General features: G+C 46.7%; 2 protein-coding genes across 5 annotated transcripts in view; one reads left to right on the top strand and one right to left on the bottom strand.

Annotated features, from left to right (window-relative positions):
• The window catches only part of CHRDL1 (chordin like 1), a 41,730-nt gene extending 34,903 nt beyond the window's left edge, over nt 1-6,827 (bottom strand). For 3 of the 4 annotated variants that reach the window (XM_042825169.1, XM_042825172.1, XM_042825173.1), the window contains exons 1-3: nt 6,758-6,827; nt 4,210-4,357; nt 2,272-2,384 (exon numbers count right to left, since the gene is read on the bottom strand). In XM_042825169.1, the coding sequence (XP_042681103.1) occupies nt 2,272-2,384; nt 4,210-4,306 (210 nt within the window). In that variant the 5' untranslated portion in view covers nt 4,307-4,357; nt 6,758-6,827. Of the gene's footprint in view, nt 1-2,271; nt 2,385-4,209; nt 4,358-6,042; nt 6,113-6,757 lie in introns of those variants that run through there. The other variant, XM_042825171.1, reaches the window with a different exon arrangement.
• A 16,966-nt stretch (nt 6,828-23,793) lies between these two features.
• PAK3 (p21 (RAC1) activated kinase 3) overlaps nt 23,794-24,422 on the top strand; it is a 98,934-nt gene continuing 98,305 nt past the window's right edge. The window contains exon 1 of the mRNA XM_042825260.1: nt 23,794-23,824. The gene's annotated coding sequence lies outside the window, so the exon portion shown is untranslated. The remainder of the gene's footprint in view (nt 23,825-24,422) is intronic.

The raw sequence follows: 24,422 nt of genomic DNA, 5'->3' as shown, positions 1-24,422 counted from the left end.
AGGCATGCAGCTCCACTGATCTGGGAAGAGGGGCAGTTGGTGGTACATGTGAAAGAAAGGAGGAGCAGAGTAAAAACACTGAATTATGTTTAGATTTTTTTTTTGGTTTGAGTACATAAATTGTAACTTGTTAAAATACAATACTATGCACACACAACCAGGAATGCCTTTATTTTTTTTTTTTTTTTTCAAATCCCAGGCTCAATAACTTGGCCTCTGTTTAGCTAGTTAATGTGTCTTTCTTTCTTCTTAAGCATGCACACTTTAGGTGTGTATTGGCTGGCTGGCTGGATTAACTGTTGTTCAGAGATACACCACAGATCTGTCTCTGTTTCCTGGCTGGTGTTACTTGATCTGTGTGGAGATCATACAGATCTTAGAGTTTGAGGCCACAAATGAAATGTTGCTCATCCTGGCTATGTAGACCTCTGGAGATTTTGTTGCATTTCTCTGAAGTGTGAAGGAGTAGGTTGTTGCTCCAGATTCTGTCCATATACATACTTTGCCTAATTGATTTTCTGCCTGGGAATCATAGTTGAGTGCCACTCAGGTTTCTTTTATTTGCTGTCTGTGTACAATGTAGTCTCATTCTTTTATGCTGTAATACTGGGTCTAGGGTCTGTGCTTATGTTGTGTCATAAGATGTTTCCTAATGCTTTACATGGCTTTAATTGAGTCAAAATTATGAACTGCTGAGAGTTCTGTGATGATCTGGAGCTGTTACTATAGAGGTCAGTGTTCTGATGGCAGTTCTGCTGGCTGGGACAAAGCCCACAAGAATGGCTGGATGCTGCAGTTGTCTGGAGTCTTCCTCCCATGCATTAAGAGTTGTATCCCAGAGATCCTTCAGCATCCTCACTGCTGAAATAGGCTCTAGTAGTATCTTGCACCCTCACAGTACAACAAAAGTAAAGCAGAGAGAACAAGCAAGCAGAGTACAGGACCACTTGGTAAGCTGTATCTACTGATCATTACCACAAGAAGTTTTCTTCTTTACTTCCCTTGTTGCCCTGTACTGTCACTCTGGTCTTCTATGGACATGTGAGAAGGGAAGAGGTAAAGCACATCCCAATTTGTTGGAGCCTGAAAGGGCATGGGTCCTCAAAGTCATGCTGTTCTCTAGAGGAGCCCTCCATGTACTTCCTCGTCTCTCCAGACTAACATCTACCTAAAAACCACTAAGCAGTGACTTCTACACAGATCTCTAGGGCTTCCAGGGAACTTCAACCCCACCCAAGGCACAGCCTTCCAGCAATTCAGTGTTCTACCACACACTGACTCCAAGGGAATTTCCAGCTTTGCGCGTAGAACAGCAAAAGTGAGCAGGAACTCCTTTTTGCTGTAACCAGGGATTTTTATTCATAGTACATTGCTTTTGCTCTTACAGATGCACTCTGCTGCACAGATGTGAGATGCAGCCAAGCTTGTGGGACTACTGTTTGTGCATCTCTGCACAAAATTGTAGTAGCAGATCCCCCAGAGCAAATGCTGCACAGGAGCCCAGTATCTTACACTTGCAAGGGAGGAAAATAGCCAAGAAAAATGTATTCCACATTAAATACAGCAGACAAAACTCAGCATCTGGAGTGTCTCATGTGTTACTCATTATGAAGTACTCCAAGGGATGTATTCTGCTCCTTCTTCTGTCCCTCCCCAGCACTGTACGATGTACTCAGAGGGTGTATGACAGCTGCACTCTAGTGCCAAACACCAGCTGATGGTAAAACCAAGGGCCCGTGCTTTCATCTCCCAGGCAGTTCTCTCTGCTCCCTGTGCCGCATTCTCATTTTTCATTCTTCTTTATCCTAGAGTTCTACAAATATTATTACCATGTTATTTCTTCAACATTTTAAGGCAGGAGGTACCCTGACTATGGAAATGCACTTTGGAAGATGTGGGCACTGTATCTAAATCAGAACACAACGAAATGTGGGTTCAGTATAACCCTCTGTATTGATGGAAGCACAAGTATTATATGTCATTAATGGGGCCCAGTTATTCATGGTGTAACATTCAGCATTGACAAAGCTTGTGGCTTCTTAATAAGCTTTTGTGGCTGCCCTATACAAGTATTTTTGCCAGCACTGGCCTTCTCAGTTAATGTTTTCCCTTCACAAGGATGTTTCCCTTCACTGCCTCTATTTCCCACAGCATGATCACTACCCCTAGCAAAAACAGGCCTGGGCTCTGTCAAATTGTAGATACGACACAGAGGATTCCAGTCAATTCAGCAAAGCAGAAGTTGTAGGATCAGTAACTCAGTGGTCCTACCTCTGAGCAGAGACAGTTAACACAGTAAACAAGTCCGTAGGGTTCTAGGTAAGGATGCCATCTTTCTCCTACACGGTACTTCTTGTCTTGAAACACACAGTATGTATCTGAATCTGCAAAACAGAGAATGATTGAAAGAGCTCCGAATTAAAGATCCCACTCCATAGATAAGAAGTTTTTACAGGTGCAATACGTTCTATTAACTATTTTTGTGGACAATACAGAACATTTTGTAAAGAATTATTTTTTATTCTTTCCCTGGACAATGACACTTAGAAGTTGAATGCTCTTAATTTGGCCATTGTTTCTTATCCCTCAAAATAAAATAAATGAAATGGCCTCCCATCATTCCCAAACTATAACTCCTGAAATAGCTGAAAGTGTGGTTCGTACAGGGTGGGTTTATTCTCACACTTACTAAGGCATAGGCTCACATCCCACTTAGGTAACAGAACTGAAGTGCTTGATTCCTCAGGCAGGTTGATACTAAATCTCATCATCACAAAACCATAGCAACTGGCTGCACGTAGAAAAATCTGAGGTTGTACAGTAGAGATTTGTAAATAAGGGGACTTATAGAATATAGTATATAGAATATGCATGCACTGCATTTACACTGTATGTTCAGTATCTCCATATTTTAAAAGCCTGATAAAAAGAAGCTTGTCCTCATATTTCAAAACAAGTGGTGCTGTCTTACACATGCAATAGCTTCCAAAGTAGTCATTAAATACTCATCATCTTGCAGGTTTGCAGATATCCATCTGCCTATCAGCAATTACTGCCCTGTACTCCCTGTCACATTACAGTCGCATATTAAAAAGTCAAATCTCTTAAATAAGAGGATGCAGTTCTCTGTATTTTCACAAGAGAAATCCTTGATTGCTTTACTGATGTCCAAATTCAGTTTAATTCATTTGCCATCAAACACAATCCAAGAGATAACCTAAGCAAGAACATTCTTTACATGTGCTGGGCTAAGAGAAGGTAACAAGAGGTAGGGATTACCAGTAGCAACTGGGAGGTAAGCTACTAAAGAAGCATGACAAATGAAATGCAGGACCCGGGAGCGGCTGGCTGAAGCGGAGGCTGGCCATTTCTCACCCCACACTTCTCTTGAACAAGGATCCCTGCACACTGCTTTGTCTCTAAGTTCAGCCCTTTTGCAATGAAATCTTTTCTTTTTTTAATCTACATTCTTAAAAGCAGGAGCTGCTGACACTGAGGCCCAAATGTGAACAGCTTTTCAAGGGCAAGGGACTTAGCGCTTTGTAAGGCCAAAGCTCAGATGGGCAGAGCAGCGCACGGCTGCAGGCCGCGGCTCCCACACGCTCACTGGGACGGCTGCTCCCCCCAGCCACGTTTCCTGAAGTGTGCTAACATCTCCCGCAGATGACAGGCTGTGTAGAAATATTCCTTTGTTTTGTTTGTATTCTTTTCAGTGCTTCTCATCAAGTTTTTGACTGTGCTTAGGCTCTTAATTTTCTCAAAAGATGTATCTAATCCAGTTCGTATGAGATTGTTTTTGGAACAGAGCGGAACAGTCCTGGACAAGATTTACACTAACTGAAAAGCTCAGCACAATGGCCTTACACAGGGGACAAAATCCAGATAATCTGTCAGATGTTTACAGAGGTCACTAAAATAGAATTAAGCACTCTCTCAATTCAGGGTATGTGAAATAAAACAGATTCTCCAACCGATGTGTTATGGTCTGTATAAACCTGTATGGCTTTAGGAAAATGTGCCCCAAACATGGCTGTGACCTGATTTGACTAAATGTAGGATTAGGAGGAGGAAGAACAGCACGAAGCTTTGAAAGCAGCTCCACAGTTCAGGACATTCTTGCTTAGAAGTCTTTTCTGAACCGCGTTTGTCAAATGGAAGGAAAATGTCAGGTCAGGGGAAATGCGAAAGCTCTGTTAGAAGTCTACTTACGTTTTCCTTGTTCTAGTTTACCTCCGTCTATGAGCAGGAGGCAGAGCACACCAAAAAAGATAAAATGAAAATCCTCCAATCTCCACTTTCTTCTCATCTTTATCAACAAAAGGGAGAGAAAGAGTCTCCAAGGTAGAGAATGTTTGAGCTGTTGGAAAGAAAAGATGAAGTAAACTCAAATCCAGCAATACACCTACATTCTCTGACTTGCTTTCAGCCAGCACCCAGAGATCCTAAGCTGCCCAAAGCAAAAAATCTGTTGGTACCAGAGATTTTCATTTTGTGGAAACACCTTTGGCTTCTAATGATTTCATTTTTGGAAAAGAGACCACGCTCCCATTCATGAAAGCTGAAAAGTGGGTACCACATCTCATTAAGTCTCGTTTGAGCAGAATGCCTTCATCGTTAGATTCCCCTTGGACACAGCTGGTACCTTGGCTCTGCAGCGTGGAAATCCATGTGTAGGGAGAAGTGCTGGCCAGGCTGCAGGCAACAAGAGTCCTCCTCATGCAATCTAACAGGCTCTCCCCCAACTGTGTGATTCACCCCTCCTCCCATCTCCCAGCTACTATTGTTCTGGGATTGGGTATAATTAATTTTTCTAGAGTTAACCCTTTTGTTGCCTTGAAATCTGAAAGTACACTGCCACCTTCATTCTAATAGATCTTAGCTATCAAACCCTTGCACATAGAGCAAAGCTTAAGGTATTCTCTGAGAGGTGCAGGTGTATTGTACTCACTGCAAGCTCCATTCTGTTTATCTTTTTCTTTTTCTTTTTCTTTTTCTTTTTTTTTTTTTTGCTTTGAAAAGATTATTTTATAATAAAGAAAAAAAAACAGCAAAAAATAATTAAGTACCATTTCTTTTTGATAGCCAACTTAAGATCCTAAATTAAGAGATCTGTAGATACATTACTGCTCGTCAGAGTTCACTGCATGGAGTACACTTGTCCATAACTTACAGTGCTGAAAGATTTGGGTTTAATTTCAAGAGTCTTGGAAGCGGCTTCACAGTTTTATAAAAGTTTGAAAAGAAGATCCACCACTGGAAAAACAACCAACGTGCTCTGTAAACTGATTTGACCTCTTCAGATTTCATGTAAATAACAGAACGGCACACAAATTTGGTTTAGTTGACAGATAACCAGAGCAGAAGTAGTAATTCATATATGTTTATTCAAAATTAAGGGGTGGATAGCATAGAGAAATTAAGTAAATTCAGAGATGATCTATGAGGAAGTCACTGAATGTGTCAGCCGCTTAAAAAGAAAACCTTCCTATTAAAACTGCTGGTGTGATCTTTCAACAAAGAAAGAGAATTACCTGCTCCTATCACAGCTGTTTAGGGGTTCTCTACACAGTCCCAAAGCCCCAGCAGGGAGGACATCTTCCTTAACACATGTCACTATTTAGCGAACTCTGTCTCTATTCAAGGGGCTCATTCAAAATAATGCAAATTGCATCTGAAAACATTCAAAACCATAATGCCTTTTTAAAAGCACACTCCCTATGGCAGTAAGAAAATAAAACTTTCCATTTATTTTGGAAGCTGAGAATAATATTCCAATTTCACAAGAAAGATGTAAGTCATTTTTTCCTTTCAACGTCTTCAAATCACACAGGGCATTTCGAGGCCAAACAAACTTCTAACAACTTGTTTAAAATGAAAACCTCGCAGCTGAGTCCCGGGGCAGCATGCATGCATGGAGCACAGCAGCAGCACATCCTTGGGACCGGCAGAAAGGGCAGCGCTGAATGCTCCGGCCCTCTCGGGGGGTGCCTGAGCAAACCGTATTTATAGAGGGAGCACAATCATCCTTTGTGCGGGCTTTACCTGTCGGCCAGCGGGGCCGCCTCGGCTAGAAGGGGCTCAGGGAGCCGTCCGTTTCAATGCCGCACCTCGGCTGCTCACGCTCAGAAAGGCTGCATGCGGTGAAATGGAGGAGTTAATAACTGGGATGGGATGGGGACTTTTGATGTCTTCCTTAATTCTCTTTAATTTCTGCATTGTTGTTACTCCAAATATAAACACATACTTTTCACTATTAGCACACTCCCTTTATTTCCCCAAAGGGCAACGTCCTAAAAATATTCCTAGATTTAAATAATCAGTTAGGATTAACCTGTTAATTATTGGTGTGCTTCGCTTAGCAGAAACGAGCAAAACGATCTCCTTCTCGCTGCACCGAAGCGAGGCTCGGGCTCCGTACCGCTCGGCCCCAGCGCGCCGGGCAGGAGCGGGAGCGGCGGCCGTCCAGCAGCGGGCACGCACCGCCGGGCGCCCGCTCCGCTCCTGCAGCCTCGGCCTCGCGGCTCCCCGGCCGGCCCCGTCGAGGATTTCGGTCCGCGGGGCTCCGAGCCGCAGATCCCGGCCGGCGGGGCTCGGACAGCGCGCGGGTCTCGGGGCCGGCGGGGACGCGCCGGGGAGGCTGCGGGCGGCGGCTCCCGGCACGGAGTTCCCGGGAGCGGGACGGCGGGGCGAGCCGGGGCGAGCCGCGCTCCGACGGCGTCACCGCGCCTTACCCGCGAGGAGAGAGTGGCTCACGAACCTGGGGAGCCGGAGGCCGCTCCGAGCCGCGGCGGCGCCGGGGGAACCTCTGCACTGCGCCGGGGCGAGGGGACTCGGGTCGGGGTCTGCGCCGCCGCTCACGTCGCCATAATCTCCCGCCGCTCAGCCGGGCTCTCGTCTCTTCCCTTCGCTGTCGCGGCGGCGCGGACGAGCTGGGGACCGACGGCCACCGGCGGCCCCCGGCCCCGTAGAGCGCGGGGCGAAGCGGCGGCGCTCCGCCGATCCTCCCCCGGACCCCTGCGGGGCGGGCGCTCCGCGAGGCCCCGGGCCGCCCCGGGACACCTGCCGCCACCCGAGGACCGAGGATGCTCGGCGGCCGGTCCTGCCGCGCGGCCCCTGCGGCACTGCGGCGGCGGAGGCGGAGTGCGGCCGTCGGCCCGGCGGTCCGCCTCCCGCCCCGGCCCCCTCCTCTCCCGCGCCCCGCTCCTGCCGCCCGGCCCCGGCCCGGGGTGGAGTTTGCTTCGTGCCGGGGGCAGCGCTCGGCGGGGCGAGAACCGCGCCCGCCCCCGCGGCGCCCCGCGCCCCCCCCGGTCCGCCACCCCGCTGCTCTCCGGGAAGCGCCGTCCTCGGCGTTTGGCCGGCAGCCTCTGCTGATTGCCCCAGCGCTGCGTTAGAAGTTTTTGGGGTCACACGGAGATTCTGGTGGGACTAAATTAAACCCGTGACTCATGACATTATATGCTCGGTCAAACATTCTTGTTCCGTCTCGTTGTAGCCCCTGTAACTAATAAGAAGAGATCAGCGAACCCTTGACAAATGATCTGAGAAAAAGGGTGAGGTATGAAAAGACATCATGCGCAGAAACAAATGTCAGCCCATTTCCCCCGCTTTGGGAGCGCTGCTCGCGGAGCGCGGCTCCAGGTCACAGCGCACCTCCGGGCGCGTCGCTGCCTTCCCGGGGGCCGAACGCTGAGCGGAACTTCCATCTGTCTCAAGTTAGCTGGGCTGGGCGAAATCCTGAAAGTACAGCGCGGGGAGCAGCAGTGCGAGCGCGGCGGATGGCTTGCGGAGAGGTTTCTGGTGCCACGCCGTGAGTTACCAGCGCTGCGCGTTAGGGAAAAACAACTTTGTAGCTTTTGAATCCCAAGAGAAAGAAAAAGAAGTTGCGTTCTGGAGTTGAGCTTTTTGAAAACACTGCGCTTAAGTCTGTGCTGCTGTGCCACTCTTTGCCCTGCTACGCACAGGCACAATCCATGTTCATAAGAAATAAAAGGAACACTTAAAGCTCTTAGACCTGAACGTGGTGGCCTCTGCCACAAGCTGATGGCTTTGGGGGAGCCACCACACGACACAGGAATGGACAAATGGGAAAAAGAAAAGGATGCTGAGTTGGAAACAAGCTTGTCATTGGCACTGGCAGGCAGGACGATCCAGGCAGTGTGAGCTCTGGCCATGCAGGGGTACAGCCGCACTCGGGGGCAGGTACAGGTATGCACACGTCCTTCTGAACTGTGAACTTGCAGTAACTTTAGAAGCAGAAAACCACATACACAATATGTAAATCTGTCTAGAAAAGAGACTGCAGATCTTTGTGAGCAGGATGATCCTTGTACATCATCCTGTATCACCATTCAGGCTGAAGCGTTTGGTTTCATAGCATCGGAGTGACCTCAGCGGGGGGTAGCTTTGTGTTAGGACAGAGCTCAGTTTTCTACACGGACATCCCCAAACAGCCCACCTGCCCCAGCACCAACCTGTCACATGTCCTTTGGCTGCTACCCTTAGTGTGCATTGCTCCTCTGTGCCGATACAATGCCCAGTGTATGTGGTAAGGACAGCAAAAGTCCTTCATGCATAGTCGGTATAGGAGTAATGAGAAATTAAATGTTTTCTATGGACTGTGACCCGAATTCTTTTGCAGAGAGATTCTTTGAAGAGAAATTCCTTATTTGGCCTGAAGTGTGCCTTGAGAAAGCTGTGTTAAGATGCCAACACTTCACTCTGCATGCTGCGAGGCTGTTGCAGGAGATGGTGCTTTCTGGCAGTCTATGGAGATATTGATTCAGGTGTGAGACCTTTGGTGAACACAGAAATAGACCACAGGAGGCCCTTCTCCCACCTTTTGGCAGATCTAGGTTGGAGCAAATTGGCTGAAAGAGCTTTTCCCTGGAGCGTGGGCTTGGTACTCATAGGGCAACGTGATGGGAACCTGGACATTGGCAGCATGCCCCAGCCTTTCTCCTGCTCCTGCTGCTTATCCAGGGCTGTGCGTGTTTAACTGTGCAGAAAGGCTGCTGCTGGATTTAGCCATACAGGGTACAGAGGCACAGCAAGAGTTACGGTTGGTGGTGCAAAGGGCAGAGTGACACATTCTGGACGTTGTGTGTGAATGAGACGTTTGCAGGTGAGCTGATGGTGAGCAACCCCTGCTGAGCTCACTGAGTGTTCCACACTATCACGTATGGGCAGTGCTGCTGCACACATGCCTGAGCCCTTCTTTTCCCAGCTCTGCCCGAGTGCCACTGAGGAGCAGGTACGATTAAATGTAGTCCTGTCTGCGTCTCATCACATCCTGCTGTGCTTTGCCTGACGTTGCAGCTGATGCGGCCCTGAGTTAGGGAATCTCCCCTGTAGGCTGCATTGCTGTTGTGACTGAGGAACCACCTCTCCATGTGCTCTTGCTCAGTGCTGGGCTGTGACTGAAGCTTAGTTCTGTTGCACACGTGTGACACAGAGCTCCAGAGAAGCTGGAGATGTGGCTCTTACCCATCACGTTCTCAGGCAGAGCTCACTGTTTCAATGCGCTCTGTGTCCTGCTGTCTGGAAAGGAAAAATTGGCTCCCAGCAGTGGGCATTAGAAGTTTGAGGGTACCTAAACTCTTAAGAGCACAGAAATGTAGCCACGCAACTCTTGTTTGAGATAACAGACCTTATGCAGCTAACAAGCTGTGACACTGAGAGTGGAAGTGCATCTCCTTGTGCTGTGCCTCACAGCGGCCACACGGCATGCAGTTATGCAGTTACCCTACTGTTACTCCTCAGCTCTTGTGAGGGGGGAAAAAAAACAAGATAAAAGATTCATGCCAATGCTAACATGTTTATACACCATGTAAAACTCTCCTAATTGGATTAGATATGGAGTTTGGAGAGATGGCAGGCACGTGACACTACTGCCATTTACCTCCCTGTCTTTTTTTTTTTTTTCATTCCTTTCAAGAAAAAAATGTTTATGGTCAGCTTTTCAATTTTGAAAAAGCGTGGAAGGAAGTTCTTAAACTTAATGAATTTCTGCATTTTTGTGTTCTGCTAAGCCCTTTGGAAAATGTATCTTAAAATGCTAAATATTCTTCCCAGGATTTTATAATGATCTCTAAATTACTTTTTGTGGTTTGGATCAGCCCTGCAACTGTCATACTGGGAATACAATCTGGATGTTCATCAAGCAGTCTTCGCATACGCTATTAAACAAAAAGGGCTTCAGATGTGCATGATTTAGTGATTATGGCATAGGATGGTCATGAGCATTCTCCACCCTCCTGCTCATCCTGTAGCACTGACTTCATCTGTGGTGGGGTTTCAGTCCTCAAACACTGGAAATTAATTATTTAGCAGAGAGTCAGATGGATTTGGTAAGTCGGAAATGCTTGGGTATGGCTGGCTAAAAACAACAGCAACATTACATAAAAAGTCAAATTGAGGCCCAGTTCTTCCTCACCTTTATGCAAGCTGATTCATCTGAAACTAAGAGCAGCTCAAAGTCTTCCATTGTTGTATCAAAAAAATGCAACTACATTATATATTCCTGAATGCCACTTCCAAATACATAAGTGAACACAGTCATAAGAGTTAACAGACATGAAAATGCAGGGGACCAGAATTGTCCATGTTTCAGTCTGTCCTAGAGCAGGTAATGCTTCGTGAGGTGAGGTGTTGAGAACACCACTGGATTTTGCATTGATCTCACTGTGCTCATCTGCAGCTGTCTCTAATCAATCTAATTAATCTAATCTAGATATTTATTTCTGTCACCACAGCAGTGTGTACAGCGCTGATCCCACAAATCTTTCTCATACCTTTAACGTCAAAGAAAGTCAGCAGGACCAGGATTTGTATCTTTATGAGCTATACAGAAAGCATCCTTCACCACAGTGTGTCACAACATCCATACTCAGTGGTTTACTGACAGAGAAATAGTAATAAAAACGTATACAGTGTTATCACCATGATCTGTACAAGCAATTTTCAGTCAACCTTTCAAGTGAGCACAAGGAACTAGCATAAATGAAATTGTGAGAGGGCTGATCTCAGTGACATTCCCAGGGTGCATTCGTATCTGTCCTGTCTTGAAATGTCCAGTTGGGAAATTCTTAATCAGATACATGTTGCTGTCAGTTGTGCACAGTAATCTCTGGCAGAAATCATTGGTTTCTGATTTATCCCCTTTCTGTGCTTAGCCAATTGAATTACTTCTTATTTATTTATTTCTTTACTTACTTACTTAAGAAAATTTGAATCGTGACAGATTTTCAAAGTTTATTTTTTAGCATTAAGGGTACTGATTAATTTCTTTTGCATTACTTGGTCATTACTTGTAATGGGTGTTGGAGACACAACAGTGATAAAGCTGTTGAAAACAGATCTCATCACCAGCTGATGCCACGTATGTCAGCAAACAAAGAGAGATGCTTTGGTAAAGTTATCAAAAATCAAAGATATCTTCATTCCAAATGCTCATCCCTAACTCCTGCACAGACAGCACATCTGGGAGGAAGCCTGCACAACGCACAGTTCCTGGCTTCTACCGCAGTGCAGTGCTGTCTGGTGACTGCAGTCAGTAGGCGCAAAGGAGCATCCAGCATCCTTATCAGTGATGGCTTCAGAGTTCAGGGAGGAGCTTCACCTGGATTGTTTTCTCAGAGCCTTGCGTTCCTAAGAACAGCAGCAAGCAGTGTCGTTCACACAGAAGAGCTGATGTTCTCCCCTGCCATGGGGATCACTGAGGGATCTCACTCAGATGTGTGCAGGAGTTGGAAGGAATCACAGTGATTTGTGCTTGCTGAGGACCTGGCTGTGTACGAGAGAAGCAGTAAAAAGTCCTACAGACTGTCCATACCATGGTAAAAATCCACTTGCTGATGCGTTTCTCCACAGCTGGGATCCACAGAGAAGCTCTGTTCAGTCGTTTTCCAAGGCATGGCAGAAGGAGTCCAGGCTGACTGAATGAAGCTCCATTCGCAATTCAAAAATACTTTTACAGAACTGTGATTAGCACTGCTAATCTCGCCTCGGTGAGCCAAAGACAATAACAGTGAGGTTGCCGAACACCTCAGCTATTATGTAATTCTGTTCCTCAGAAACTCGCTGGTGTGAGTGCTTTTGAAACCCATTAGTGAAACTGAATTTGCCAAATGAGCCTTCTCTGGGGGGAACAAAGTCAAACGTGTGCCAGCATGGAGCCAGCGCCTGCCGGAGGCTGAGCCTTCACAAATCCCATGGCTACCAGTGAGACATGGGGACGTAAAGTCCTTGAGCCCGACTGTAAAATGAACTGATGGCTGTGAAGCTGCCGTTCCCTTTGATAACAGCACCGTGTGCTTACTCCTAACAGGCCCTGGTGCATCAGGCTGGCACCAACCCATGACAGAGGGCTGCCTGGTTCCACCTGCGCACTGTGGCACAGCCCTGATGTCCTCCGCAGCACCCGACCGACCATGAGGGGACTGTGGGACCCAGAGCATGGGGCTGCTCCTCTCCTGTCTAGGTCAGCCAGCCCGTGTTGAGCCTTTCTTCTGGTGATTCTTCTTCACAAAGGAAGCTGCAGAAAGAGGGAAAAAACAGCTGAGCTTCCACAAAAAGCCACAATGAGTTTTCAGCACAGGATGGGCAGAGTGGAAATTTCCACGAGGATATTGCTGAAATTGGAAATAGCTCTTTGAGAACAATTATCTGTGGAAGTTTCAAATAAGGAAAAGAGGGGATTTCCCGTAATTGTTAAGAAAAAAAAAATATATCAGTATAAAACACATGGAGAAAATAAACAAACAGTGAAGACCTGTTGCTAGTGGGCTGGCTTTGTAAGTATTACTGGAACCTCGCAGAACAAGCGTTTCTTTTATTCTTTTTATCCCAGCTCCCCACTTGCACAGTTCTTGTGTGAACATGCAGCAGTTTCCAAGGTTGTGAAATTATCAGACCTGGACCAGTGCCAGTACAAACCAATTTATTGGGGTCCAGCAATTAACTAAAACCTAGAAAGCCTGATTAATTGTGGCACTGCTCAGCAGGGAACATTCAGAAGGAAAAAAAAAATCAGGACTGAACTCCATGCAGTGTCTCTGTTCCATATCCCAACTTACACTATATGTAAAGAAAAGTTTCCTCTCTCTAACTACACTTATTTTGCACCATGCACCAAGAATAACTACAATGCCATTTGAGATAATGTGTCTGTGGCTCTCTAGATTATCATTTCATAATAGCTTTTGTCCACTTACAATTTTCTGGTGTAGGATTCGTATCTTATTCTAACCCTCACAATAGGATGCATTACTTTAAAACGTTGCTTTGTTAAGCTTCTCTCTGGAGGGACGTGGGAGCAACCAGCACTGCTCCGTTTCTTTGTTTTCCTCCAAATGTTGACATGTATGAGAAAAGCAAGGGTTTGGTGGTTGTTTGGAACTGTTTAAGATACAAAACCCAAGCAAACAGAATGGTTGAGCTGAGCGCTGATTTACCGGGCAGAATATGTTGCCTGAAATGAAGTCCTATAGACTGAGGGGACAGTCAGGAGCTTTTGCAGTTGGGATGTCTAAAAGCTGAGTTAGGAATGTCTTACACACTGTAAGAAGCGGTTACAAGGTGTAATTAAGGTGTTAGCTGATTTCATTGTGATAGCGTTAACAAACAGTGTCCACATAAGGTGTTTTACTGCAGGGCTTGTCATAAAAGCCTATATGTAAACCAGAATTTTAAATTCTCGTTTCTGTTTTCCTCACTGGTACATTAATCACTTTTAGTATAGATTTTATGAGAAGAAAGTAAATATTACGACTCAGTGTAATGCACTGCTGCAGTGTATTATAATGGATAATACAAAACACTGGGTCTAGCAATTCATCTTAATGCTTCTTACATCAAAATAATTCAAGGACTAGTAATGGAAAAAAGCTGTCTGAGGATAAAAAAATAGTAGTAAAAAACCTGTTACTCCTACCCAGTGAAAAGGAAAAGAGAAATACATGCAAATGTTTTTAGCTTTTCAACATCATTTTATATCCTAATCTGCATCCAACTGTGACACTGTCACATTCTCAGATTTAAAGAGTGCAATCCACAGACAGGGCTAAATCACATTAGGCAGTGGTGATAATAGAGCCCGTGCATGCATGACATCCAGGCAAGACATCTCGCTGGGCCTGTAGGGTGATTTGGGACATCCAATGAGGTAGGAAGGGCTGTCTCCTCCAATTTCACTGTATTTATTGGGGATTTAATGTATTTTTTCAAAGATATTTGCAGTGGAAATGGGTTTGTCGGAGGTCATCTAATTGAATCTACAGCCCTGGCAACCCTTCACAAAGGCTGCCAGAAATGACCGAGTTGCTAATGTTTAACTGTGAATACCCAGCAGGGGTCCTCCACAGGGCTGAATACAGTCAATTATGTTATTTTTCTAAATATTAGTGACTCAGCTGTCTCTGCTTGTGAAGAGTTGCCAGGGTCACAGATACAATCAGACAGATCCTCCCCCCCTGCACTTCTAAGAGATGGGGAGAAGCTTTTAAATAGCATGTTGAACCATCCTGCAGCAGAGGGAAGGGTCCGTGCAAGGCTGTGCCTCCCCTGCGGAGGCTCACGCACAATCTGGTGGCTTTGGGAGATCACTCCCCTCATTCCAGTGGGCCAGGCAGCGAGATGGGTCGTCGTTTGGGGGCATTGCCCCCAGCCAGTGAGGAACCCCCTGAGGTGGGGAGTGCAGCACAGGTCTGCTCTGAGCAACACCCTCTGCCCAGAGAGCTCTTCATCTGAGATGTGCCGATGCCCCCGCAGCCCATCTCCTTTGCCCCTTACACAGAACTGCAAGTATTTTAGGTTTTGATCACAGTTCAGAGACACAAAGTCTCTTTCCCAAAGCCCAGCCTTCTCTAGCAACAGCATCCCTGTTCCTGTGGTCCACAGCCCATCTCTTATCTGATCAACAGTGTTTGGTAAAAGGGAAAAGCACTTCCAGAGCATCTGAGTGCCAGTGCATCATTTTGGCCCAAGTTTTGGGTAGTGCTTTGAAGTTGTTGAAGTTCCCTAATTTACTGCTGCTAAATTTATCCAACTTCAGGAATACTATATGGTTGTGGCCAACTCCCAACTATTCTAAATCTATTGCAAATACTCTGCCAGCATGCATCCAAACATAATCTAGTTCTGACATATTTAATGCTGATGCACACAATTTCCCTGTACCTTGAGGCATTGTATCTGAAATGTAGTAGATGAGTTCAGCAACCGTCCATTGGAGCTGAGCTCCTACAAGGTGAAACCTGTATTCCTTTGGGTCTGTGTCTCCCTTAGTGCTAGCAAAACCAGTCTCAGTCTGTAATGACTACTACCGTTGCAACTCTGACTTGTTGAATGTAAACAGTACTGGTGTGGGATTTTGACGTTTCCTTGCAGTGAGCACAGAATCGACTCATGAAATGTCTTTTACTTTTTGGTTTGACATCAGTACCTTTTGGGTCAGAGTACTGGTGTGCCAGGTGTGTTAGAAATGCAGAAGCTAAATAAAATTGCAGTGAATGCAGGAGCAAAGTTTAAGATGCAGAGAATTTGACTTCTCTGGAGTTGGACATCATCGAAAGGGTGCCTCCGTAGCTTGTTCTTGCTATGAAAACAGGGAGGAAACCAAGCCACCTTCTGTTAAGGCTGGAGTTTCCCCTGGCTGGAGCTCCCCTAGGGACAAAGAAAATAACCCAGCAAGGGAGAGGAGACTCGCAGTGTTTAGACAGCCTTTCCTCTTCTGATCTGTGTGCCTCTCAGGAGGAGGAGTTCCCTAGGAAGGTTTTGATGTCTGGCTAATTACCAGCCAGTATCTCTCTCCTGTAGGAGGAGATGGTTTAGGGCAGCAGCGGTGGTACTGTGAAACCATAGAGGAGATGGTTTCCTGAACGTTTTAATTTGTTAATTCTTTGCCTTCTCCCCAAATTTCTACTGGGATGGGCAGATGCACAGTGTAAAACTGTCCTCAGGCTGTATATAAGGACTCCACCATGTAAAACTGGAAGCCTGGTGTTACTAATGGCACAAAGTTGCACTTGACCTATTCAGGCTGCAGAAATGATTGAGGCGACAGCATCTCTTCTTGCACTCCAACTCATCCAAATATTTATCAGTGAGAACTGATACAAATGATGTCTGTTGCTATAAGCAGCTGAAGAACATGCACCACAGAAAGACAGTGTTTCCAACTTCTGTCTCAGCAAACACACCTCGTCTTTCTGTTGACACTGGAGCCAGTCCTTGTTCCCTTCTTTCTTTGTTATTATTGCATAACACTCAGTAACTTAAACTCTTAGCTGAACTGTATCAATACCAAACATGACTCATCAATAAGTGTGTTCATCTCACTTTGTGAGGGAAGAGTTACCTGCTGATTCTGTCTCCAAAGAGCTTCATCCTCTGCGCATTCAGAAGTTACCAGTATTTTTCTGATGATCAGTCATGAGAGGTTTTACATTCCAACTTTGTGGCTTGTGTTAATGGGTAGGAAGAACTTTTCTTCATTTTACTTGAAGTCATTAATGTCAGCAATTGATCGCTTTTTGGTTCCTCAGTGCCATGGTTTTTGACAAGCTGACAGAACTTGCTTAAGGAATATTTTAAAATATCTGATTGCATGATGTAAGTACAAGAACATTGGTGTATGGCAGTAATGTGAGAACAAAACAATTATTTGCTGGTGTAGCATCCAGCCAAATTATGAAGAGGGAGAAGTGAGTGGGAGCTGCAGCAGCTCAGTGCTACGTGTTGCACTGCCAAAACGTGTGTGTCCCTTTGGGCTACAGGGGACATTGCTAATGGAGAAATCATCCCTCAGCTCACCTGGTGAGTTTGTGGCTGGCTGTGACACCTGCTCTTTTTCTGCACTTATCTCAAGGAACGTGGAAATTTGTCTATATTTCATGTTGTCTTCTTAAAAAATGAAGAAGCTGAGACACAATAATAAGAAATGCTCTGTGTGCAGTTACCCATCAGGCTTAGAGGAGAACTACTGTAGATCCTGTCTCAAGAGTTTCAGCTTGGTGTCCTATCAGCAGAGCGATGTTTCTACCCACTCAGTGTGCTCCTTCTTGTACTTTTGCATTCCTTTAGGTATTTCAGGTCTCAAGAGGATGCAAATATCCTCCTTCCTGTTAAATGGGACAACCATACAGCACTATTTATTCTTCTACCTTGAGCTTTTAAAAGAGAAGGGAGAAGGAGGCGATATTAAAACAAAACAACCAACGAGCAATATTTCCCCCCAGCTGAGGAAAAGTTCTAAAAAGAACCAATCTACCGTTTGCTTTTCTTTTACAGGCCACCTTCCAAAGCTACACAAGGGTAACTGCATTACAAGGAATGGATTAGCTCAGAAGGGTTCTCTAAAGTAGACCTGTTGGAATTATCCTCAATATTAAAAGCGGAGTGTTTGTTTTCTTTAAGATGGAGGGCAGCACCAATAAAAACACCAGTCAAAGAGGCCAGTATTACTAGATCACATGTCTGCTTTTATCTCAGTGGAGTTATAGTAGAATGATTTCTGCTTGGAAACTTTAAAGCTGGACAGCATCCTTTCATGCTGAAATCATATCTCCTGCAAGGATTATTGGAGGATATAATGTTTCCTTCAGCTCCTTATTTTCTCCACTCCTGAACTTGGACTCCTGACCCTAACTTTTCTCTGGTTATGACCGAGCATTGGCCTTCAATTGAATAGCTGAGCTTTTTACAATCAGATCAGATCCTGCTCTTGTAATTTCAGACTCATTTTGTGACATCGATATTGTAGATCTTAATTAAAAAGTCAAACATTTTATATCTTGGGTAATGGCCATACAGGAACTGCTGGGTTTTGCTCCTACGTGCGTAACCATCCAAAGCATTCAATGTGTGTGAGTGAAGCCAGAGGAGCTGAGCATGGTTTGTATGTGGGCCCCCCTTTCCTCTTTGTGTCCTTTCTCCAGCTCAGTTCCACACCTGTGCTTTGCTGCATGCGGCCACAAAGGCTGCTCCGTGAGTGGCAGGTAATTCAGACTTCGTGCTGCCTGAGTCTGGAGCCTCTCATTAGTTGAAGCAGCCAATCAGACAGAAAGCTGAGGGGCTCTGCAGTTAATTACAGGGCAGGGTTAGATGGTGGGTAGTAAAAATATCTGTCGCTTGGCTGTATCATTGCCTCTTGCTAGAACCAGTGAGGGCTAATTGTGCTGGATTATCTGTGTAGATAAGATTAGACATATTGTACATTGGAGTACTGAGTCTAGACATCCCCCTCTTCATGGGACTCATGACGTGTTGTAGTTTGTTTCTTTTTAACTTTTCAGTTACTCTGTATTAATTGGGGGTGATGTGTCTTGTGCTTTCTCTCACAGAAGAGACCTCAAGGAGGCTGAATTTTGGCAGTATGGATACAGTATAAGCTCGTGATCTTCTAGCCATCATATTTGATTGTCTTTGAATGAGGCTCCAGACAAGATGTTGGAGTATGGTCTTGAAATTGTGCAGCAGCAGGCTGGATACAGTCATATGTTGTCATTAACCACTGCTTCGTGGATTTTTCTCAGTTGTATGAGTGTGAAAGGAGGGGAAACCAGGCACCTCTGCTTTATCCTCCTATAAAACCTTCACTTCCTCCCAGTCAGCCACAGCCTGATAGTAAATGTATTTCCTTCTGGTGGAGGCAGGACTTCAGCAGTACTTTTCAGAAACACAAGTTCAGAAGTTACCTGGTGGAGTCTGTCAAGTTGCACAGATTGTTCTCCAGAACTCAAGATATGCCTGAAGGAAAGGAACCAGTAGCAAAGTTTTGTCTCTGAAAAAAGCAGACAATCTTTGCTCTGAGTAAAGGCAACAGCAGAAATGTCTCTGCTATAAATGGAAGCAGGATCACTACCTATCAAAGAGCACTGGTGCACAGGGTTACTGCTGTTTGAATTACTAATACAGGTGAGGGCAGTTTTAGATTTTCACAGACACAAATAATGAAAATTAAAAAACGAAACAAAATGATATGTTTTGCAAAGCCTTTTATGCCTTTTGATTAAAATCAGACTGTAAACCAGTTATCTTAGACTAGCCATTCTCTTAGGCTTATAATTTTACAATTCCTCCTTATAGGAGAGGCATAGGAATAGGAGAGGAATTCCTTATAGGAGGAATTATTTTGACTAATACACTTGTTTCATTTATCGATGTAGCCTGCTGGTGGTAGTGAAAGCATGATAAATGGGCCTGTTATTTGTTCACTGTCCTGAAAAAGTAACTTATTAAACAAACATAACATAGAAAATGAAACTCTTCAGGCACTGAAACAAGGCATTAGCCATTGCTAATTAAAATTGAACTTGTAGATGAGCTGCTCCTTAGTTTTAAAGTAGGAAACACTGTCCCTTAGTGGTGGCAAGGAAGTATTGCTCAAGAACAGTTCCACAATTATTTATCATTTTATGATGTGCATTGTGGTGGATGTCCTTGCTGCTAGCAGAGTTGTTTTCTGCTCCTCACTCTAATGGATCTAATTGCTTTATGTTAGAGGACATTAAGACTATTTACATGCCTGTTCATGTAACTTCTTGTAGATCTCAGAATTATATTTCTGCCGTACACTGTTTTCTGTTGTATTTTCAGCCCTGGTGTACGACAGCTGATCATCATCAATAGGAAAGGAAGGGCATTTGGTGGAAATGCTGCTAGAGCTTGGCTACACCATGGTCCCTTTTCATACCTGCTCCTAGGAGGTCTCAAAGTCTCAGTTCTGAGTTATGCTAGCACGGCATGTGGAGCTAGTGTGAGCATGGGGCCTGGGAGACGGGGTGCCTGGATTCTATCTGCTTGGACAGCAAGCTTTTTGGGGATTTGTCTTAATCCTGGATATACAGGATTCAGTGTACTGGGATGTATTTGGTTGCCTCCTAAGATTTTTTCTGCTATAGAGAATGTATGCACATAATGCTAGCGGGAACAGGCTCAGGAGGTGTAACTCTAATAATCATGATTGATTTTCCTCTCTCTAAAGAGAGAAGAAAAAGAAACAGAACCTTTTAGCAGTGCACTGTCTGCACCTTACCGCTGCTTTCAGCCTCATTTCCTGTGCTCACAACTTTCTCCAGGCATGATGGCTTTTTCTGTGCTCGGTGTAAATCTTGCACTCAGCTGCCTTCAGCTGCAAACTCATCTCGAATCATCCACTGAGGCTTTTTAGGGGGGAAGTTGAACCGGTTTGAACATTCACGTGGATGCTTTGTCATAGTCTTCTCCAGTCATAAGTGCATCCTTACACAGCTTTAGAGCTGGACTTTCTTTGGAAATGGCTGTGGGGATCTTTGGAAACTTGTACATTACTAACCATGAGCTTACTCTGCTAACTTAACAAGCAGATGTTTGGCTACAGCACTGGCCAAAGTAAAAGAAGTGGCAGTGAATAAAAGCACCATTTTTCATTAAGAATATCAGTAGCATGATATAAAAATTGCCAAGTTTTGAGGAGAAACAGTCTTCATTTTTCTCTCGCAATTGCTTCAAATGCAGCAGAGTGGTTTTTACTTCAAGCTTGTGGTTTTTAAGAGCATTCCCCTCCTGAGGGAATTTGTCTCTGTTTTATTAACAGCAGACTGTTTTTTCATATTGTAACATTTATGGGGGGAAATATGTAATTTTTATACACACTGACAGCACATTACTATTAAAATACTGATAATGGAGGTGAGACATCACTTACCAATGTCTAGAAGAACAGGAAACAAAAGGAAAACAGAGGAGTACTTTAAATAGTAACCAAGACATGACTTCCAAAAGTGACCTACCACTGCAGCTTCGACTTGTGTTTATTTGCTCATGGCCATCCATGATGCCCACAGCCACCAGGGAGCCTTGTATCCAGTATCTGCAGTAATACCTAGTGAGGACTCTGCGTAGCAGGGGGACTGGCTCTTGGGTACTTCTCCCCAAGGAAGATTAACTGAGCACACAGAGTAGTACAGCAGATGCTCTTTCAGTTAATGACGTTGCTGGGGTTGTTTGGTAGCTCCCCGAGGCCTGTGGGTATCTCTGTGCTTTTGTTGAGGAATGGTCAGGACTCAGCCTGTCCAATCTCTGTTCTGCCAGTTCCTCAGACTCTTACACTCTGGTTGCAACGGGGCACAGAGATTTACCCAGAGGAAGATCATAGCTGGACTGGACATGAATCACACTAAGATGGGCCATGATAAAGGGAAGACACTAAGGCTCCTGGAAGCAGAACCTGCTTGCACATTCCATGGGAAGCACTTCCAGGGATTTACCAGCTCAATGGCTAATGCATGATTGCTTTCCCACTTATCGGCTCAGCTTACACAGCTGGCAGCTCTCAGAACACAGCAGTGTGCCTGTGAGCTGGTGGCAGGTACGCTGGTTGCTCAGGGAGACTCTCCTGCATGGATTTTCCTGTTGAATGTTTTGCTGGATTCCCTGATGTGCGGGAACCTTTGGCTGTTCTCCATACCTGTCCCCTAACTGTACTGACACATGAACATCTGAAACAAACAAAAGCTGGTGTGAATTTGTGGTGCATTAATGAGCACTGCTCCATAGCTGCCGTGTGACCATTCAGGCACAGAGCTGAGAAAAGGCATTGCTTTGTTGGGTTGAAGCAAAACACTATTTCTTTGCCATCCTCTGCCTGCAAGGCTGTCAGTGGAGTGCTCAGTGCAGTCTTTAAAAGAACAGCTTTCTCTAATTGCAAGCAGACTCATCCTGGAAGTGCTATCTAATCGTGAGAGCAAGGCATATGTGCAGATTGGACATTTACACCTTTCTGGCCATTTTATACTCCCTGCTAACTGACTGCAAGTCCCTTTGCTCTGTCTGCAATGCGAAGAATGGAGGTGGCATGGAGGTGTTGCATGTCTTCACTTAAGCGCCATCTGTGAGATGCTTTGAGATCTCTGGGACTGAAGAAGGGTGGCAGTGCACGTGTGTGCTGATGTATTATGTGCATGTATTTTGGGAAGTCTGTGTTAGATTGTTAATGGCAATTTGCTTTAATTACATTGTGGATCTGTTTGCATCAGTTTCATGCTCAGTCTTGCTCCTTTTCCATTCATCTCAGGAATAGGGGATGGTTGATTTCCTACACTTGTACACATTTGAGAAGAATTTTAAACACTTGAAAGTATCAATAGCACTTCAGAGCTTTCATGAAACTGTCAATTTTTTTCATTGGTTTTCTGAAACTGCTAGATTACAACAGATGGATTCATTTATCTAGCTGTGTCTTTATATATATTTAGATGGCTCCCATCTCTGTGGGACTTGTGTGCCTCTCAAGTGTTTTAAAATAGAAAAAAGCTGTTTCCTTCTCTGTCTTGCTTTCAATCCAGCCCATAAGAGGAAAAGCTTGATTGGCTTAAATGGCTTGGGGTTATTGGACTGGCATTCCCTGCATGTTTCTGCATGAAGAAATGAAGCTGAGGAGAGAAATTTTGCATTTATTTCTGAATGCTATGGAATTGGGGTTATTTCTATCCCCACGGGGTAAAATCAGTTCAATAGTGGAGAAATACTGCCTGGGAAAAGCCAAATTCTCTGTCTGGTCCTACCCCTTCACCTTTGGCTGCCATGTTCCACTGGGAGCTGGCTGTGGAAGGTTACGAAAGGCTTTGAATGTCAGAAAACCAAAGTTCTGAGTAAGAAACTACTGTGAGCAAAGCATCAGGCTCATCTCCATTGCTAAGCAGACATCTGCTGTGTTTTACAGCAGCTGTGCTTTATTTCAAAGCATAGGGAGTTGCAGTAATTAAGCTGCAAGACACAAATTCATGTGTCAGTGTGCCCTGATGTGCACTCATCAGGATGAGGCACAACCTTACGTCCAGTCCCACCTGCAGGAGGGCACCTCAGATGCCCTGAGGCTATGGGGCAGGTACAGGTGAGATGTGCTGCTCCTGTGCTGGTGGGACACGGAGGAAATGTTTAAGCATTAATGTAATGTAAATGTTTAAGCATAATGTTTAACCCAAGCGCAGAGATGGAGCCAAGGAGCCCAGAGCAGCAGTACCCCAATGCCAGCTGGCAAGGTGTCAGCATCACTGACCAAAATTTCCCTTTTCCCACACGGAAGAAAAAGCAATGCCCGAATTTTACAAAGCATGAGTTCCACCACGCTGCTGCGAGCAGGTGGCTGTAGGACGCCTGGGACCCAAGGGACGGGCGTCCTGGTCGTCTACCGGACATCTGCGTCGCCTCTTGGGAGCTTCTTCTGCACTACTGAGGAGCACCTTTTCCAGCCCCCGTGCCCCGAATCCCCGGGCGAGGACGGACGAGCTGTGCGCGGGCCCGCCCGTCCACGTCGGCCCCGCTGAGAGGAGCTCGGCCGGCCGCGGGCAGCGGTGCCGCGGGATGTCACTGCGGAGCCGCCGGACGCTCGTGCCCGGCCGCCTCCCGCCGCCCTTCCGACAGCACCCGGCCAGGTGTGCCCGCGGACACGGCCACGCCGCGGCCCGGGGGAGGCGCCCTTCTCGTCGGCTCCTCCGCGGGCTCCGCATCGGGATCGGGCAGGGCGCGGCTCGGGCCGCCGGGGCTCCGCGCCGCCGGGGAGCCGCCCCCGGTCCCGCCGCCCCCGGCCCCACCGCAGCACGGAGGGAGGAGGGGGCCGAGGACGGGTTTCACTTCCGCCGCTTGCAGGAACCACAAGCCCCCAGAACATATTAGAATAAATCAGAATAGTAGGGTCCCGCCGGCCCTCGTTTGTCTCCCCCGGAGACGGAGGGAGGAGGGGGAGAGGAAGCGCGGCGGCGGGCAGAGCCATGCGGAGCCGCTGAGGGCAGCACCGCCGGCCGGCAGGAGCGGCGCGGCCTCCGGCGCGGGAGAGGCCGGAGAACAGGTCTGTCCTTCGCTTTGTTCCCCGCGCGCCCGGCCGGCAGCGGGAACGGCCCGGCCCGCGGCCCGGCCCGCTGAGGAGCTTTCTGCGGGGCCGCGGCCGGGAGGGGCGGCGGCGCCCCGTTCTCCCGGCCCGGAGCCTTCGCGCCGCGCGGGCCCTGCTGTGCCGGGCCGCGGGGCGAGTCGGCCCGGAGCTCGCGCGCCCTGTGCGGCCGGGGGGCCCGAGAAGCCGCCTCGAGCGAGGCGCCGCGGGGAGCGCGGGAGAGCCGCGGGTCGGCCGCGAGGGACGCGCGGCGTCTGGAGGCGCTCGGCACGCGGCTCGCTGCCGGCTCGGCGCCGGGCTGAAGGCTCGCAGGGACGGTTCGGCTGCCTCACTGGGAGGCAGAGTTACAGCAGCCCCCTGCCGGGGTCCGGTGCGCCCGTGCCCTCGGTGCCGTCCTTCCGGTGCAGCGCCGGCGCTTTGTCAGACTGCGTGCCGTCCGACGAGCGGGACTGCGCTGACGTCAGGTGGAATCTTTGTTGCACGAGGTTACCGGTGCTGGGAGCTCCGGCAAGGATGGCTTGTTGGCCGCTGGAGCGCATCCCAGCTTCCCCTCCCCCCC

This window comes from Centrocercus urophasianus, unplaced genomic scaffold, assembly GCF_019232065.1.
Source record: "Centrocercus urophasianus isolate 14NV4802_14NV808 unplaced genomic scaffold, USGS_Curo_1.0 seq_24, whole genome shotgun sequence".
NCBI classification, from domain to species: domain Eukaryota; kingdom Metazoa; phylum Chordata; class Aves; order Galliformes; family Phasianidae; genus Centrocercus; species Centrocercus urophasianus.
This window is presented reverse-complemented; position numbering and strand designations above follow the sequence as displayed.